The following is a 15,524-nucleotide window of genomic DNA, read 5'->3' as shown; positions in this document are numbered from 1 at the left end:
CTTTTGAACTCTGAGAGGTCTCTATTCAGTGGAAGTTTGTCTAGTTACAGTGGGCATTTGGACAGAACAGAAGCTGCAGCTTCACCTCATACAGTGGCAAGTTCTTGGGGTTTGTTTTCTTTTAGAAGAACAAACTAGGGTAAATAATATTACATTACAAAATGCTGTTTACTGTTTTAAAGAGAACTGAACACTTGGTCCAGCACATGCAGTTTTTAAGCTCAAAAGCTGTACCAAGTACAGGCCAAAAACGACAGCACGAAGCGACCACGGTGCTTGTATTGCTGGAGCAAGCAAAGCGCTCCTTGAGTGCCACCGTGGGACATTAATTTTGGACTGATGCCAGCCAGCCGCTTAGTGTGTGAGTCTTAACTTGGTACCTCTGTTGTCATCTGTGCAAACAGCCGTTCTGCAGAGATGCGCTAACTTACATGTGTGTTCGTGTTTTCTGTTTCATTACACCCTGTGTGCTAGTATTTATCTCGTTACCTAAAAGCTGCCACCGTGTGGCAAAGAAGTATTACTACGTTACTGCTCAAAACACCCCAAACGGGACCCAAACAGAGCTATCTGCCAGCTTTACGTTTTCCCGGTTCTCTCCTCTTGCTTTGAAGAAAAATGTTGGTTTACGGGGGGGAGAGGGGGAGCTCTGTGTGCTGTGTAAATGCGCGGAGACCCCTCTCGGTAAGAGGCTGCGTATTTTTTTCTGTAAACAGCACTGTTAGGGTTGTGTCCTCGTCCGTTAATTTAAGTGTAGCCTGTTACCTATTTTTTCACCCGAATGAACTCGTGGAATTTCAGACGCTGTGAAATAAAACCCGTTTTGATACACGTTTTGTAACCAACCTGCCTGCGCTGCCCTGGTCTTTGCGTTCGCTCGGGGGTGTTGAGGGCCGGGACAAACCCCGCTGCCTCCGCGGCGCCTCCCGCCGCCCTCAGCCGCGCGGGGGCGGGGCGCGGCCGCGGCGACCGTTAACGGCCGCGCTGGGCCGGAAGCTTCCCCGCCCTTTCCGTTTCCGCCGGCCGCGCTCCTTCCTTTTCGCCGCGCGCTCGCGTGAGGTAAGTGGCGCCGCGGCGCTCGGAGCGGCGCAACCGGGGCCGAACCGGGATGTTACGGGACCCAACGGGGCCTGGCGGAGCCCGGCGGCCCCGGGGGAGGAGAGGAGGGCCCCCATGGGGGGTTCCTGCGGGATTCCGGGTGGCCACGCGGGCGCTGAGGGGGAGCGGGGCCCGCGGAAATGGCCGCCCGCGCTGCCTCCCTCAGGTATCGCCCGCTGCTCGTGCTCGGCGTGAGGCGCAAGATGCAGAACGACGCCGGCGAGTTCGTGGACCTCTACGTGCCGCGCAAATGGTGAGCTGGGGTGCGGGGCCTGCTGTGCCCGGAGGCAGCTCCGTGTAACGGTAACCCCCTTCCTCCACCAACACAGTGGGGTTTTTAGCGTTCGTGGGGAAAAAAAGCACTTCCAAACTTCACTGCATGTGTAAGGGCCATGTTTAATGGAAGATGTATCAGAAATGATGGCATAGACTTTGAAAAAGACTTGATTCCCTTACTGCTTGAGTTTCCTCCAAAGTACAGAAATAACAAACTTTCAGACTCGGCTCTATCAGTGCAAACACAACACGTAACCACCCATTTGTGTTACGGAGCCCGTGGTGCCTCTCCGAACATCAACAGGCACTAGTGCAAGGGTGGTGTGGTGAATAGACAGCGAATCAGAAACATGGAGGTTGGCATGAAATGGCAGCGTAATTTGGACACGTATATATATATATACATATATATATATATGCATTGCTTAAATCCCTTAAATAAAGCACATGGAGACTAAAGTTCTCTAGGAGAGGTTGGACTTTTTCTGCTACATGATGCTTATCCTCGCAGTGGCAGCTGCTGACCTGCACTAACCTGCAGTTCCTTCTGGGAGAAATGCACGTGCTAATTTGTAGGACTGTAACATTTTTGCATTAAGAGCTCTCAGCCTGAACCTCTTGAATCATGTGTTGCCTTGATGCATCTTAAATGCAACATGGAGGTTGCAGCAGATGGGCAGTGAGGAGCTTTTTGTAAACATGTTCATTTAACAAAGTTAGCAGAGAAATGGCTTGTTTTATAGATTTTATAGATTTTTTTTTTAAGGCTAATGATCCCTAAAATGTGTGAGGTTTTTTTGTTGTTGTTGTTGTTTTTCTTGTTTTTGGAGAACTGACATTAGACAACATGAGTGTCTTTGATAGCTGTGACAACTCCCAAAGAAGTTGCAGAAACTGCGTTCTCATGAATTACTTGGATTGTTCCTTTTTATTTTAAACCAGAACTGCCAACTGAACTGCTGTTCTCCTTTAAAAGGTCTTAAAACTGCATTAGCTTCTGAGAGTCAGCTGGAATGTCTGAAACTTTGACTGTTACGCCAAAACTTATTGTGCTGCTTTTATTTCTTGAAGATTTGGTTTTGAATGAAGTCTGTTCATTGTCACTGTCCTTTTCCCTTTTGTTTTAAATATTCATTCTGATTTTATTCCTCAGCTCTGCCAGCAACCGAATAATTGGTGCCAAGGATCATGCTTCTATTCAGATAAATATTTCTGAGGTAAGTTTTCTAATGGAAATAGCTGTTGAGAAAGCTGTTGCTTCAACTTTGGTAGAAGTTAGGAAATACTAAAGGTTTGAGGCATCTACAAGTGGCCCAGTAGCCCTCATATCTAAATAAAATTAGAGGACCTTCAAACATGTTGTATAATTAGGTCACCTCTGGCTATTTTTTTAACCTATTGGAAAATACTTAGTAGAGGGAAATTCATAAATTAATAAATAGTCTGTTCCAGTGCTTAACTGTTAGACTAAATAAAATTTCCAGACTCTAAATATTTAGAGTTGGAAATACAGGAATTTCATATCCTGAAGGGAATAAGCTTGCTTTTTGAATAGCTTCACCTGTCTTTTAAACAATTAAAATTCTTCAGTCTTTCCTTGTGTGTCCTGTTTGTTAAATTTATATTTTGCTGATCTTCTCTGTGTTTTTTCTAACTCGTCCAAACTTTAAGATAATGTAGTTTCCCGAGCCCTTAACCCGGGTGCCATCTTCTGTTAAGCAAGCCACATGCCACCCAGTCTGCAAGACTGCAGAATTAAAAAAACAAGTAACTTCCATCTTTGTTTTGCAAGTGTGATAAGTTTTTCCAGGATTTGTGTAAGAATTTGTTTGTATGGAGTAACTTGCTTGTAATTACAGGTTGACAAGGTAACAGGCAGAGTCAACGGCCAGTTCAAAACTTACGCCATTTGCGGAGCAATTCGTAGGATGGTAGGTACCTCCTTGAGGTAGGAAGCGATAGTGCCCCCTTTGATGCCCCTTAGCCATTCTGTGGATGCAGGTTTTGCATGTGCAGAATGACAGAAGGACACAGAAACTCTTCTGATAGAATGCCCTGAAGGAACATTTATGAGATAAAGGCATATTGAAAGCACGAACAAATTTGCTTGCAGAATCAGTTTCCTCTGTATTCTTTTCCCACTTATTTACTTTGGAGAATTATGTATGTATAAACACATATGTACATAAGATAAAAGTGGAAATTTCCCTTTGCAAATGTACCGATATCTTTGTTTTTTTTTTATCTCGTGCCATCATAATTTAAATTAGCATTAAGCAATCATGATGAGAAGTTTTCCAGAGTTCATCAGAAGCCTGTTTACTCAGAAATGCATCTTGTTAGTACAAGCATATAGTCTATCAAGCTAAAATTATTTATATTTCTGCAGGATGACAGAGAACTTAACAGCTTGTTTTAAAAATGCTAATCTGCACGTATAAAATGCAATGATTTTACTTCTCTTTTTAATGTGGCTTCTTCAGAATTATCTTTTTTATTAAAGGGGGAATCGGATGACTCTATTCTGCGCCTGGCAAAAAATGATGGAATTGTTTCCAAGTACGTATGTTTATCTCGTCTTTGATAACATTTGCAAGAATGATTTCCATACCCAAAGTTAAGTTCTAGAATGAAAATGTATACAGTGTATTTATAGGATGCTTATACGGTTGGTCAAAAACATTTACTCAAACTCTTGAAGTATGTGACTCTGTAACAGATTTTATTGAATTTCTTTTTTTAGGAATTTCTGACTGAAGAACCTCTGGTATGGAACATCTGATGTAAAATAAACAGTTCCACTCTATCTTGTGCTGTGTTTTTATTTCTGATCATAACCAGTCTATTTCTCTGTCTTCAGTGAAAGACACTGTTTGGTGTCTTTGTTTTTCTTCAGAAAGAAAAACTTTCACTGTTTCTTTGCTGCTTTATTATTTATTTATTTCTTATTCCCAGGTTTGATAAGCTGTGCACGTGTAGCTAGTCTCCTTTTTCTGATCTGTAATGGCACATTTTGCAGTGCTGTAGTCTTAATTTGGCTCACTATTTCACTGGAAACTTGCACAGAATATGGCCCATAACAGGGTTGTTTTGGCTATGCTGTCAGTGTTCAGCTTTTCTTTTTTCTCTTTGGCAGAGGCTTACAGCATGTATTCTGCTGTTGATGTACAGGTTCTGAGGGAATTATTAAAACCATGAATGGTTTTATCAGAAATGGCTCTTGGCATGCTGGTAGACCCGTTGCCATGTGAGAGAGACTTGAAGGCTTTACTACTTTATTTTTTGACCTCAATGCTGAAAGTAGGTAAATAATATAAATGAGAAATAAATTTGATATTTTAATAAATAGCTTGATAGCCCTTAATGGCTAGATAATTTTTTTGCTGTATGATGTGTTATTTTTAGTTATCTTACATGCAGAATGCAGGGAGGGGGCAGATGGTTTGAACGAAGCTACATCTGCTGACTCTGCCTCTCCTTATCTGCCAGGTCCCTGTCTCTGGCTAATTGCCACTGCTACTAGCATAATGCACACCAAAGCTCCTGCATCATAGCTGGAAAGGGTTGCTTCCGAATTTTCCCTGCTGTACTTCAGGTGTTTGGTTTTATTTGGTAGTAAATCGGTGCTAGGTAGTTCATCGGTGATAAAAATTTGAAGTTAAAGGTCATGAAAGAGTCATTGTGAAAGGAAAATTAGTATTTGTTTGCTCAGACTGCACTGCCACTCTTGAGAAAATGCCAGCTTTGCTAAATCTGTGTCAGGCATTAACTTCAGCTTTTAAATTACAGATGCAGATACTGCTAATTCTGCAATGCTGAGATTCTAGAGGAACTCTGAAAATTAGGTTTATAGAACTTCTCACCATCCTGATCTTGCGATACTGTATTCTACAATCTCTGAACTTGCTCAGTTCCTCAGACTGAGTCCTCATTGAGTGTTTTGAAAAATTGCTAAAAAAAGTTAGATTCAGCTTGTACAATTTTCACTCTGTGCTGTTTCACTCCACAAGATTCTGGTAGTGCAGAGCCTTTCAGTGCTTGCTGGGTCATGATGTGGCCCCATGGGACGATGTTCTGCGGTTATCACCACTGAAATGTGTGCGCCGGCTTCACCCCGTCCTGTGGCTTCCTCCCGTGATGGAAACGGTTGCGCCGCTGCTTTCCTGTCTGTGCCGTGAGCCGTCCCCACCTAGAGCTGCTCACCAGATAACTCCATTTCTGTCCTGTTTGCGAGTTGCTGTGGATTCGTGTGGGTGTGAGAAACTTCAATCTCAGACTTCTCTGAGCAATGTGAAATAGGGCTATTACCCCCTCCAAACTAAGGAAGAGGGTAAATTAGTCCTATATACAGTATATTTGTCTAATTCTTACATATTTTGAAGGGTAACATATGCTGGAAGATAACTCCTACACTTTTGAGACTCCATAGATATCTGTTGAACTAGGCATAGTACACAGATTTTAATAATGTTTAATGGCACTAAAAATATATTTTAATATTTTTTTTTATTCAAAAAGTGAAGTAGGATTTCATGACTTTGCTACCGTATGGATATGCTGAAGGACGTGGATAAACCTTTGTTGCAGGTGCAGCTTTAGCAGAGATGGCTGAAATCAGCAGGCTACGATCCTTTTTTTCAGTTTAGCTAGGAACTAAAATGTGCTTGGTTGCACATTCTGTCTTCCCACTGATAACATTTACATTTTTTAGCCCTTCTCCAAGCTGCTAGAACTTAAAAAGATAAATAAACTCTCTATGCTTCAAGTAAGCAGGAACTTGCTTGAAAAGACCAAAAAAGGCTTCATGTTGAATTCCTGATGCAAAAGAAGCACCTTCTAAAAAAAAAATGCCCCTTTTTTAGACTTACTGTATTGCAACAAAGTCCATCCAAAAGAAAATGAGACTGTTATTTGTGATTCTCCTGGAAATATTTTTTTTTTTTTTTTCAGTAGATAAATCTCAGAAAACACTTTCTGGAAAAGCAAATCCTGTCTCCACACTGGAGAGAGTTAGGCTTGGCTTGCGTCCAGTCCTCATTACTTTCTTTTGTGCACAGTAAAAGATAACTTTTAATTGGACTTGATCAGAAGTGACTGACATAGCTTAAAATAGCTGCTTCTGTCTCCGCGTCAAGAGTAGAACTTTAAATCCAACCAGTAACTGTTTACTGCTGATAAATGCCTGGTTTACTGAAATGTTTAAATATTGTTGACTTGTTTCTAATCCTTTGAGACTCTTGTTCATCCATGTGGATTTCAGTGGAATTCCCCCATAATGCAAAACAAACAAGCTAAAAGCTCAAGATGAACTAGAGGTCCCTCAAGTCTCTTTTTAGGAAAACGAAGTCCATTGGAATAGGACTAAATTGAGTGAAGTTTACCCTCTTCTCTTAATTGTGTATATGTAAGAATTATGCTCTAAGTTAAACCTTTTTCTCTGCTATGTAATGCTGACAGCTGACTTGTTACTGGAAGTTCAGAAAATTGGACAAAACACTGATTTTTTTTTGTGAGAACAAGGCTGTGAAATGTTGTGATGCTCCGTCCTGAACCATGGTTCAGCTGGAAATGAGCTGGTCCTGCGGCATAGGTGTCCTGAAGTTCACACCTTCCACAGGGAAAAAGGTCGTGGAGCACTAGGTTTTATAGAACTTCCTGCAGGACCCTAGCAAGGGAGAACATGTGTCCCTTTAAAAATGAATTTTGGGCTGCATTTTCTAGTATTGTGATGTAAAATGTCCTTTGTTTTCGTGCGACAGGAATAGTTCAGATCTCCTAGAGCCATGAAAGGGAATGAACTGTACTTGTACTGTACAGGATGGACAGAGTTGCCCTTACATGGTTACACTGCACCCAGTCGTGAAATTCTTTTCTGTTACTTTGCAAGGACTTGGCAGTGGCATCCTGAAGACATCTGATTTAACTGAGGCTATTTTGGTATCTTTGGCCAAATTTTTGCTGCCTGGGCAGAGCTCAACTATCTGCGTCTTAAAGCACCTTCTTTCCTGCTAGGAGCAGAACCAATTCAGTGTCTTTTAAGGCCAGACATGGTTTTAGTGACGTCCATGGTGTTGACAAGCCCTTTCCCTGCGATCAGAGGTGTGCGCTGAGGGGGCTGCTCTCTCTGCTGCTGCTGGGGGCATGGAATTAGCCGTGCTGATAACGAGCCTTGTTTGCAAGACACAAAAACCCTTCCCGGGCTGGGAGGGAGCAGCAGGTGCTGAGCTTGGAGCTCTCCCCTTGCTGGAGAGACGTTGGAAGGAGCGCGAGGGCCGGGGATGGAGCATCCCTGGCTGTAGGGCACGCGGAGCGGAGGCTCCTTCTGTTCCCCGCGCGCACACGCGGTTCATGTTCCATGAGCACCGCGAGCCGCAGCGGAGCTGGAGGGCAGGGGATCGAGCTGAGCCCTTGTGCTAGACCTGGCGGCAGTTTTGTTCCCGTTTGGCTGTTGGGAAGGGCTCTCCGTTACCATCTCCTGCTTGGTCCAGTTGCTGTCACTGCTGGGGATGCACTGGGATAAAAGCCCTTCTCTGCTGCGAGCATCGTTTGAAGGGGTTAAAGGTGCCTTTGGCTCTAGTTAATTCATTGGTGACAGGTGGTGTTTAGACATCCCAGAGGGGACAGATTCCCACATGTATGTTGGACTAATCAACCATAGAATAACCATAGAAAACCAATTAGACACTCATTTCTGCTGGGAAATACACTGTTGTTTAATATCAGGCAGGAGTTCCCCTTGTCTAAATCCTCTATTGAAACTGCAGGTATCTGGATCTTAAGAATTAAAAGCTGTTAATAAGGTCAGTGTGGTGCTGGATGATGAAAAAGGCACTTTACTCGACATGTATTCTCAGCTAGCAGCTGTGAACGTGGTGAAGCAAATGTGGTTGCATTGAACCAAATGAGTCCTCCTGCAGAGCCTGCAGTCTGCCAAGAAATTCTGCTCTGTAGTTTCTTTTTACTGGAAAAGAGCAGCGCAGACAAATAAGCGCATGCTGCTGCTGCCGGGAATTTGTGGACTTCGGTTTGGATATCTGCGAGCTGCTGGCAATTACAAAGGGGAGAGGAACGGGCACTATTAGAGATGATGGCAGGGGAGGCATCTCTGGGGCCTTTAAAGCAGATCCTTTCAGTGAATCCTCTTTCATGATGCCTGTGTTTCTCTTGGCAGTTCTGCTGATATTTAGGCTCTGGATCAAGAGGCACAGATGACAGGGCAGTTAATAAAATTTTGTCTTGTATGCTGAGCCTCCCGCAGCTCATGGGAGGCTTCAGTGGTGCTTATTTTTTTCTGGTGCACTTTTCCCTCAGTAGATCTCTGCCAACTTTATGTGTTTTTATTCTTGTTTTGCCTGTGGAAAAGCGATGCTGTTTTGAAAGTAAAGTGAGCTTAGGTATGGCCATCCAGCAGGCATTTCGTAGCGCCAGGAGTAAATGCAAGAGCCTCAGAGCTGTAAGCATGTTATCCCTTAACCCACAGCAGACGTTCTTTTAAGAAGACCTCAAAAATATCCTGGTGCAAATAGTAGATCTGTTGGGATTTGATTTGGAGTCATTGCATGGATGGAAGTGAAAATTCAGCTTTGTTTTGATGATCTAACTGTAAATGGTGCTAGCACCTGCCCTATTCATCAGAATTTAGCTGTTGCGTACCTGGCTCCTTGATGCAGCTCTGCACCAAATCCAGTCTTTTCCCTGCACCAAATCCAGTCTTTTCCCTGCACCAAATCCAGTCTTTTCCCTGCTCTCGCAGGGCATCGGTGCCCAGGGAGCACCCGTGGTCTGGTGCAGTTATCAACACGTGCTGGGGTGGAATGCGCTGCCTTCCTGATACGGATCTAAGTACAATATTAGGCTGTCGGCCACTCCTGAAATAACTCTGTGTTTTGGCTAGAGGCTTTACCGTGCGTTAAGCCAGGCTCGTAATCCGACTGCGACTGCTATCTGAAAATAGGCAGGCTGCTGCGGAAGTGAGTTGTGGTGTCTGTCATGTAAGGAGGCTTGGATAGAAATGCTGGGACACTGTTTTTTGCATAAGATGTTTAGCACGACTCTATGGTTTGATAGCTGGGTGCTCTTGATGCTGGGAAATGCGATATTATGCCCTTGGAAAAGTGTTTTAAGACTGAAGCATTTTTTATGCTTAAGACTGAGTAAAAATATCTCAGAAAAATAAATTGGACACTGCCCTGGGGAGGTGACAGAAGTCACTGCAGCCTTTCCCTGCTCGGTTCAGTGTTACTGCCTCAGATCTCTGCAAGGCCTGGGAGGGCTGGAGATTTAATCCTCCCTCTGAGCAGGTTGGTGCGAGGAAAAGGGCATTTGTGTGTGTGATTTCTGATCTGGCCAAAGGAAGAATGCTCACAGCAAACTCCCTCTGCATTCTTGGGAAAATCGGGTCATTTGTGCTGGATCCCTTGGCCAGATCTGTGACTACAGCCCAGGACCATCCAGGCTAAGAAATAGTGACCTTAGAAAACTGGCCCTGCTCTCAACTTCACCGCCTAGTGAGGAGTCACTTTTCCTCCTGCCTTGTGTCTCCTCTCAATATTTGAAATCCATCTTCCCAATATTCCCCCAGGAATCTCAAACCTGGAATACTTTCCAGGCAGACCAGCCCAGATCTGAGATCCAAGACTGTGCGTACCCCAGAATAAGTCAATAAAAGGAAGCTGATCCCAGATGGTGCCCACTGAAATGCTCATTACAAAAGGAAGATGAAGGAGGTGGATTTGAGGCTGCAGAGCCTGTTTCAGGCCATAGCTGAGCCAAGCTGTGCATCATTTGATCACGAAGCAAATGGTGCCTTATCAGTTATCTGGACAAGTGATATATAGTGATTACTGTGATTACTGAAGATTTTAATGTTCAAGAAGCTCAAACATACTGCAGTTCCGTATGTGGTCATGTAAAAATTCCAAACTATGACTTGCACAAATAGGTTGTGGCTAATGTCTGTTCTGTTACCCAACCCTCACTGGTTTGGTGCCTTAAATAGAAAAAAAGGGAGGATAGTTGTGCTGATCTCTGCTGAGCCCTCTTGTACTTCCCTCCACGTGCACATTAGGGGCATTGAGAAAAACTAGAGCTCTGGGACAGGGCTTTGGAGACCTGACTTCTGTTTCCGGCCACATCATTTGTTTTAAACAAGACGCTTTGACCCCTTTATGTTAGAATTCAGCCATCTCCAGAATGCATGTGATACAAGTAGCTGCACCAACCTCCATCCAGCAGTGCTCGGAGCCAGGAACAGAGCAAACCAAGCGAAATTCCGGCAAAGGGGGGCGGTGACTGATCCCAGCTCCAGATAGCACTTGTTATCGGAGAAGCTCATAAATCCACCCAATTTAAACAGCACGTCATGCAGCATCCCGTTCTGCACTGCCTGTTGCCTCCAGGGAGGTACAGCTGCTTGCTCTGATCAACAACTTCCATTCTCAATCTTTCAGGTTCCCAAAAGACCCAATTTCCTGGAAGAAAAATCCTTGTGGGGTGCTGATTATCTGTATGGCCTTTGGGAGAAGGAGGAAAACATGTTATAATTTGAATAAACATGCCCCTAACTACTGTTTGGCTGTCGCTTGGAAAGCTGGGGCGCGCACTCGTGAATAAAACAACATACGTTGGCAAAAACTGCTTGCCAGAAGCATGTAAGTTTTTTTAGCAATGGAAAATGTTGACTTTGGGTTCTGATTTTCTGGGCAAAACTATGGTTGTTTTGGTTGCCTTGGAACTTTTCTCTTGTGAGTTGTGTGGTTGTATGTTTGTTTTTTGGTTTGTATGGTTTTGTCTTGTGCTATATATTTTTTTCATATTATTTTGTTTGTTTTCATTGGGTTGGTTGGGATTTTGTTGTTTTTTTTTTTTTTGTGGTGAACGATCCTTTTGAATAAGGAGTTATCATCCCCATGATCGTGACTTTTTGGTGACCTCCAAGAAGCTGGTCCGGATCACGGTGCCACCTCATAAGGGTTGCTGGGAGGCCTTGCCCAGAGCAGGAGGCTCAGCTCCAAGGAACCCGGATGACCCCCAGTATTTTGGATGACCCCCTTTGATCGCCCCATGAAGAGGAGATTTGGGTATGGACCACCAGGGCTTGGTGCCAGTTGAGCAGCTGCTTTGAGTTTCTATTGCAGCCTGCAGCGTAGAGGGGAAGGATCTGGGAAGGTGGGAGGTTCTGCCTGCCAGTTATGCCCTGGTGCACCAGATGAACAGCTCTGGGGTACAGAGTTTAGGGTAAGAGGTTGATAAAATGGAAAATCATTGCCACAATCTTCTTTGTTTACTCTTGTAGGATGCCGTCGAAAGAAAGGAGTGAATAGAAGTGTCCTGGGAAGAGTGAGTGCAGATCAGGTAACATGCTCCTCTTCTTGCTCCAAAATGAGCTGCTTACATAACAGCCGAGCCTGGGATGTTGCTTTCAAGTGTCCCAACGTCACGCAGTCCGGAGGAGCCTGCAGAGCCACACGCTTTGCTCCTGTGTCCTTTGCACTGCTCTGGGTAGGAGACGTTTCGCAGCCGGACATGGCCTCTCTTGCAGTCAGGAAGGGAGGGAGAGTAGCACGTAACAGAGAAGAGGTGAGAGCTGAGGAGAGGCAGAGACGCTCCGGAGGGACAGAGCAGGGAAGCCACAACTGCTGCTGGGAATCCACAGGGCATCCGCCATGGGGCTGGTGCCCTCTCCATGCCTGGCCCTTCCTGCTCGGAAGGAGGGTGCAGGATAAAGGCAGCCGCTTTGGGCAGGTAGTTCCTGGACCGGTTGGGATGGAGCAAGCATGAGGTGAGTGCTCAGTGGTTCAGACTGCAGGAAAGTTTTCAGAAAAGCCACACTGAAATCTGGAGGGAAGGTGCCATTCTGCTGCCTGCCAGAGGAGATAGTGCTTGGGAAATACTTCTCTTTTTTTCCCTTTTCTCTCTTTTTTTTTTTTTTTTTTTGTGCGTTTATAAATCTGGCACGGTGCCTAGATCTCAGGTCACTGTGCAAACCTTTGCAGAATCCCAGACAAGCAGAGCTGGGCTCAGGCACTTTGTACTGGCCGTGCTGCATCCTTTGGAGCTGCCTTTGGAGCGGTTAATGTCAAAAAGGAGCAGCACATTCCCGCCTGCTCGCTAGGAACGACCTCAGCAGCAGCAGTGTAATCACTTGTGTTAAACACATGCTTGGAATCTTTTTGATAAAAGTCCAAGACATAAGACAGCTTTTTGTGCCTGGCTGCCTTGATGGCAGAACTAGCTGTACGATTCCTATTGCAGTGAAATTTCAGAAGTGATTTTGTTCACTCCAATCAGCTTGAATGGAGCATTGGGGTTAAAAACAGGTAGATTGCCAAGGTGGGTATCAGAGATAGAAAGGAAAAGAAGTCATTTTGCAGCTCTCCCTTCCTCCTGGCTTCTTGGTTAGAAACGCTGGTATTTTTTAATTGACTAGTAAATCCTAATCACATGAGGACCTCTCCGCAGGTAATCGCCTGTGATAAATTGCCCACTACTTATGCCAGGGAAGAACTCCACTCCCCTGCTTTGTGAGAATTAATGTGCCCCGTGATTAAGGCTTATTTTTTTGAGAGAAACAGGAAGAATGGATCGTATTTAAATTCAAATTTATTTTAAAAGTCCTTTGACTTTAGATATGGATAAAGATCTCATATGGTAGTCTGCCTGAGGCAGGTCTTTGCACATGTACCTGTTTCCCCATGCTCTCTAACAAGCACTGCCAGGTCTCGGGGATTTAGGCAGCACATAGGGCAGCTGGGTCATCGCACAAGGGCTCAGCTCACAGCGAGCAGGTGGCAAGGAAATGGCCAAGTTAGGCAGGAGCCAGACGTGTTGGAAGGGGCCCAGAAAAGAGAACTTGAAGGTAGAAATAGTAACGAGGTAACAAAGAAGTAACAGAGCAGATAGGAGAGGAAGGAAGCATCAAATCTCGAAGTAAACCTTTCAAGTCTCTGATATTTCCCCATTTGCTTCTGTATTTCTTTTTTTTTTTTTTTCCCCACCGGCTCAGGGATTTCACCAGTGTCTTTGGGACTCTCAGAGCAACCAGAGTCAGCAAGATAGGCCAGGCGCAGAGCGAGGTGCTGGCACCCCAGTGGTGCATGGCTGCTTGTAGAGAGCGAGTGCACAGGGCTGCTTGATACTTCCCGGGATGCTCACAACTCCACTGGCCCTGTTTTCCCAAAATTTTGGGGTGGTAGCACTTGTGCACACTAGAGAAGTCTTTAATCTCAGACCTCCACATCTTGAGGATTCATTGCCTCAGATGCAAGTTTCTATCTGCCTTTGAAGCCCCCTGGTTTTCTAGCCAGCTCTGAGCCTTTTGGCCAGTTTAGCCCCTGGCCATGTCCACTTGAAGATTCCTAATCTGATGTTTTGTGAACTCTCAGGGCAGCACCCCAACAGCAGAGGGCTGGCACTGGATAGGGTGGTGGAAGAAGCCTAGAAGTCGGCTGGGAGGAAACCTTCATTGTGCAAGAGGAGAGAAGGAGCAGCCTGCAGCTCGGCCACGTCCAGGTAGGACAAGAAGCCTGGCCAGGCTGATGAGACTTGTGAGCCAGAGGTATCAAGCAGAGACATGGTCTGCAGCGACTGTCCCTGCCTTAGGGCATCCATGTCCCTGCTAGAGTACAGGACTTCTCTGGCCTCATGCCAAGGCTCCTTGAGCTTTATTTTCCCCATGATTTTAAAGCTCTGACATTAAGGGAAGTGGCACTGGGTTCTGTGGCCATGAGTCACCAGGCTGTTTTTATGGGAATGCTGGAGCCTGGGGCACTTTATCCAGGATGTGTCCCTGGGTACAGCCCAGCAGTGACTGTGCAGGGGCCTGAAGTGCCACCGCGCTTACAGTGGCTCCTTTGACATGGTCCCCCCGATGACCGCGTGTTCCCGAGGCTCCTCGCAGGCATCATCACCACTTCCCTCCCTGCCTGTGAATCATCTCGAGGAAAATATCCGGGCCTGTGTGTCAGCACCAAAGGAATGCCTCCTGCTATCCCTTTCCCTCCTCGCCTTTCTCCCAGCTCCCTCTACATCCATAATAATTTGTACTTCTTTATGACCCCGGAGGCCGTACAGAACAAATGTATTGACATGAAAGAAAGTGCTTTAATCAGTAAAATCGGGAGGGAACAGAATTCTGAAGGGAAAAGAGACTGAGAGAGGAAGAGCAAATAAAAAGAAATGCTATGTATGTTCTGGCCAGGAGCCAGAGGCCCTCTGGGCCAGGTTGGGATAAAACAGGGTTTAATTTTTGGTGAGAAACTGGTGGAGTGAATCTGTAGCAAACAAAGGCCAATTCACATAGGCCGCAATGGAGGAGGAGAGGGCAGCCTGCCAGGTCTGCCAGCTCCAGTGATTTTATCATGTCTCACAGTATCAGATGTTCTGCTTGAAGCCTCATTTTATGCTTGTGCTTTCCTTTTTATTTTTATTTTTTTAAGTGTATTTCTGTTCATAAAGACTGCAGGGAAAAACTTGGAATACAACCCAAAGATGGTCCAGAAATCAAAAGGCAGGTGGAAACCACTGGAGTTCATTAATTTAATGAAAATGAGATTCTTAAGCAGAACTCAGCTGGGGAGAAGGGGGATTTTCAAAAATGAAATCGAGATTGTTAAACTCAGCTGGGGAGAGGGGGATTTTCAGATGTTTGGGCTGGCCACTGTGAAGTGCTTTCTTGGACCATAAACAACTGTTTACATTAGAAAAGAAGTGCTGGGTCAGCAGTCCTGTGGGGCTTCTGGGTCAGTGCCAGCCCTATCTCCATGTAGTGTTTCCAGGGCAGGAGGAGAGCAGGATCTCCCCAAAGATGCCGGAGCTCAGCACTACCCTCTTGCAGCCCCCCAGAGAATCTCCTGCATGGATCGAGGAGGTCAAAGGGACAACATAGAGCTAACTATGCCCAGGGCAGTGCAGATCCTGCAAGGGTGGGAAGTCCTGAGTCTAGTCCACTTTATTTCCAGAGCAGTCCACAGTAAGGTGGTACCAGCAATAAACTAAATATTGGGGTTTGAAAATCTAAAGCTGTTCTATTAACTATATGCTCTACTTATTAGTTTGGCTAATTAAACAGTTATCTGATGGCATATGCTTTTTAAATTACTGAAATTGGAGCAGTGCATTGTGTAACTAGATTTTAAGCAAGGAGGCATTTA

General features: G+C 45.1%; 1 protein-coding gene across 1 annotated transcript; it reads left to right on the top strand.

The window, feature by feature from the left end:
- Positions 1–995: 995 nt before the first annotated feature.
- RPS21 (ribosomal protein S21) lies at positions 996–4,180 on the top strand. The gene is given in 7 exon segments (XM_088527958.1): positions 996–1,059; positions 1,265–1,351; positions 2,528–2,591; positions 3,234–3,305; positions 3,878–3,914; positions 3,917–3,933; positions 4,118–4,180. Coding segments are annotated over 6 exon segments (279 nt in total). The 5' UTR covers positions 996–1,059; positions 1,265–1,301; the 3' UTR covers positions 4,157–4,180.
- The last annotated feature ends 11,344 nt before the right edge of the window (positions 4,181–15,524 follow it).

This window comes from Tinamus guttatus, unplaced genomic scaffold (assembly GCF_059628265.1).
Source record: "Tinamus guttatus ecotype Peru unplaced genomic scaffold, ASM5962826v1 Tinamus_guttatus_pri_ptg000027l, whole genome shotgun sequence".
NCBI classification, from domain to species: domain Eukaryota; kingdom Metazoa; phylum Chordata; class Aves; order Tinamiformes; family Tinamidae; genus Tinamus; species Tinamus guttatus.
Note: the sequence above shows the minus strand (reverse complement) of the source record. Positions and strands in the feature narration are given on the sequence as shown.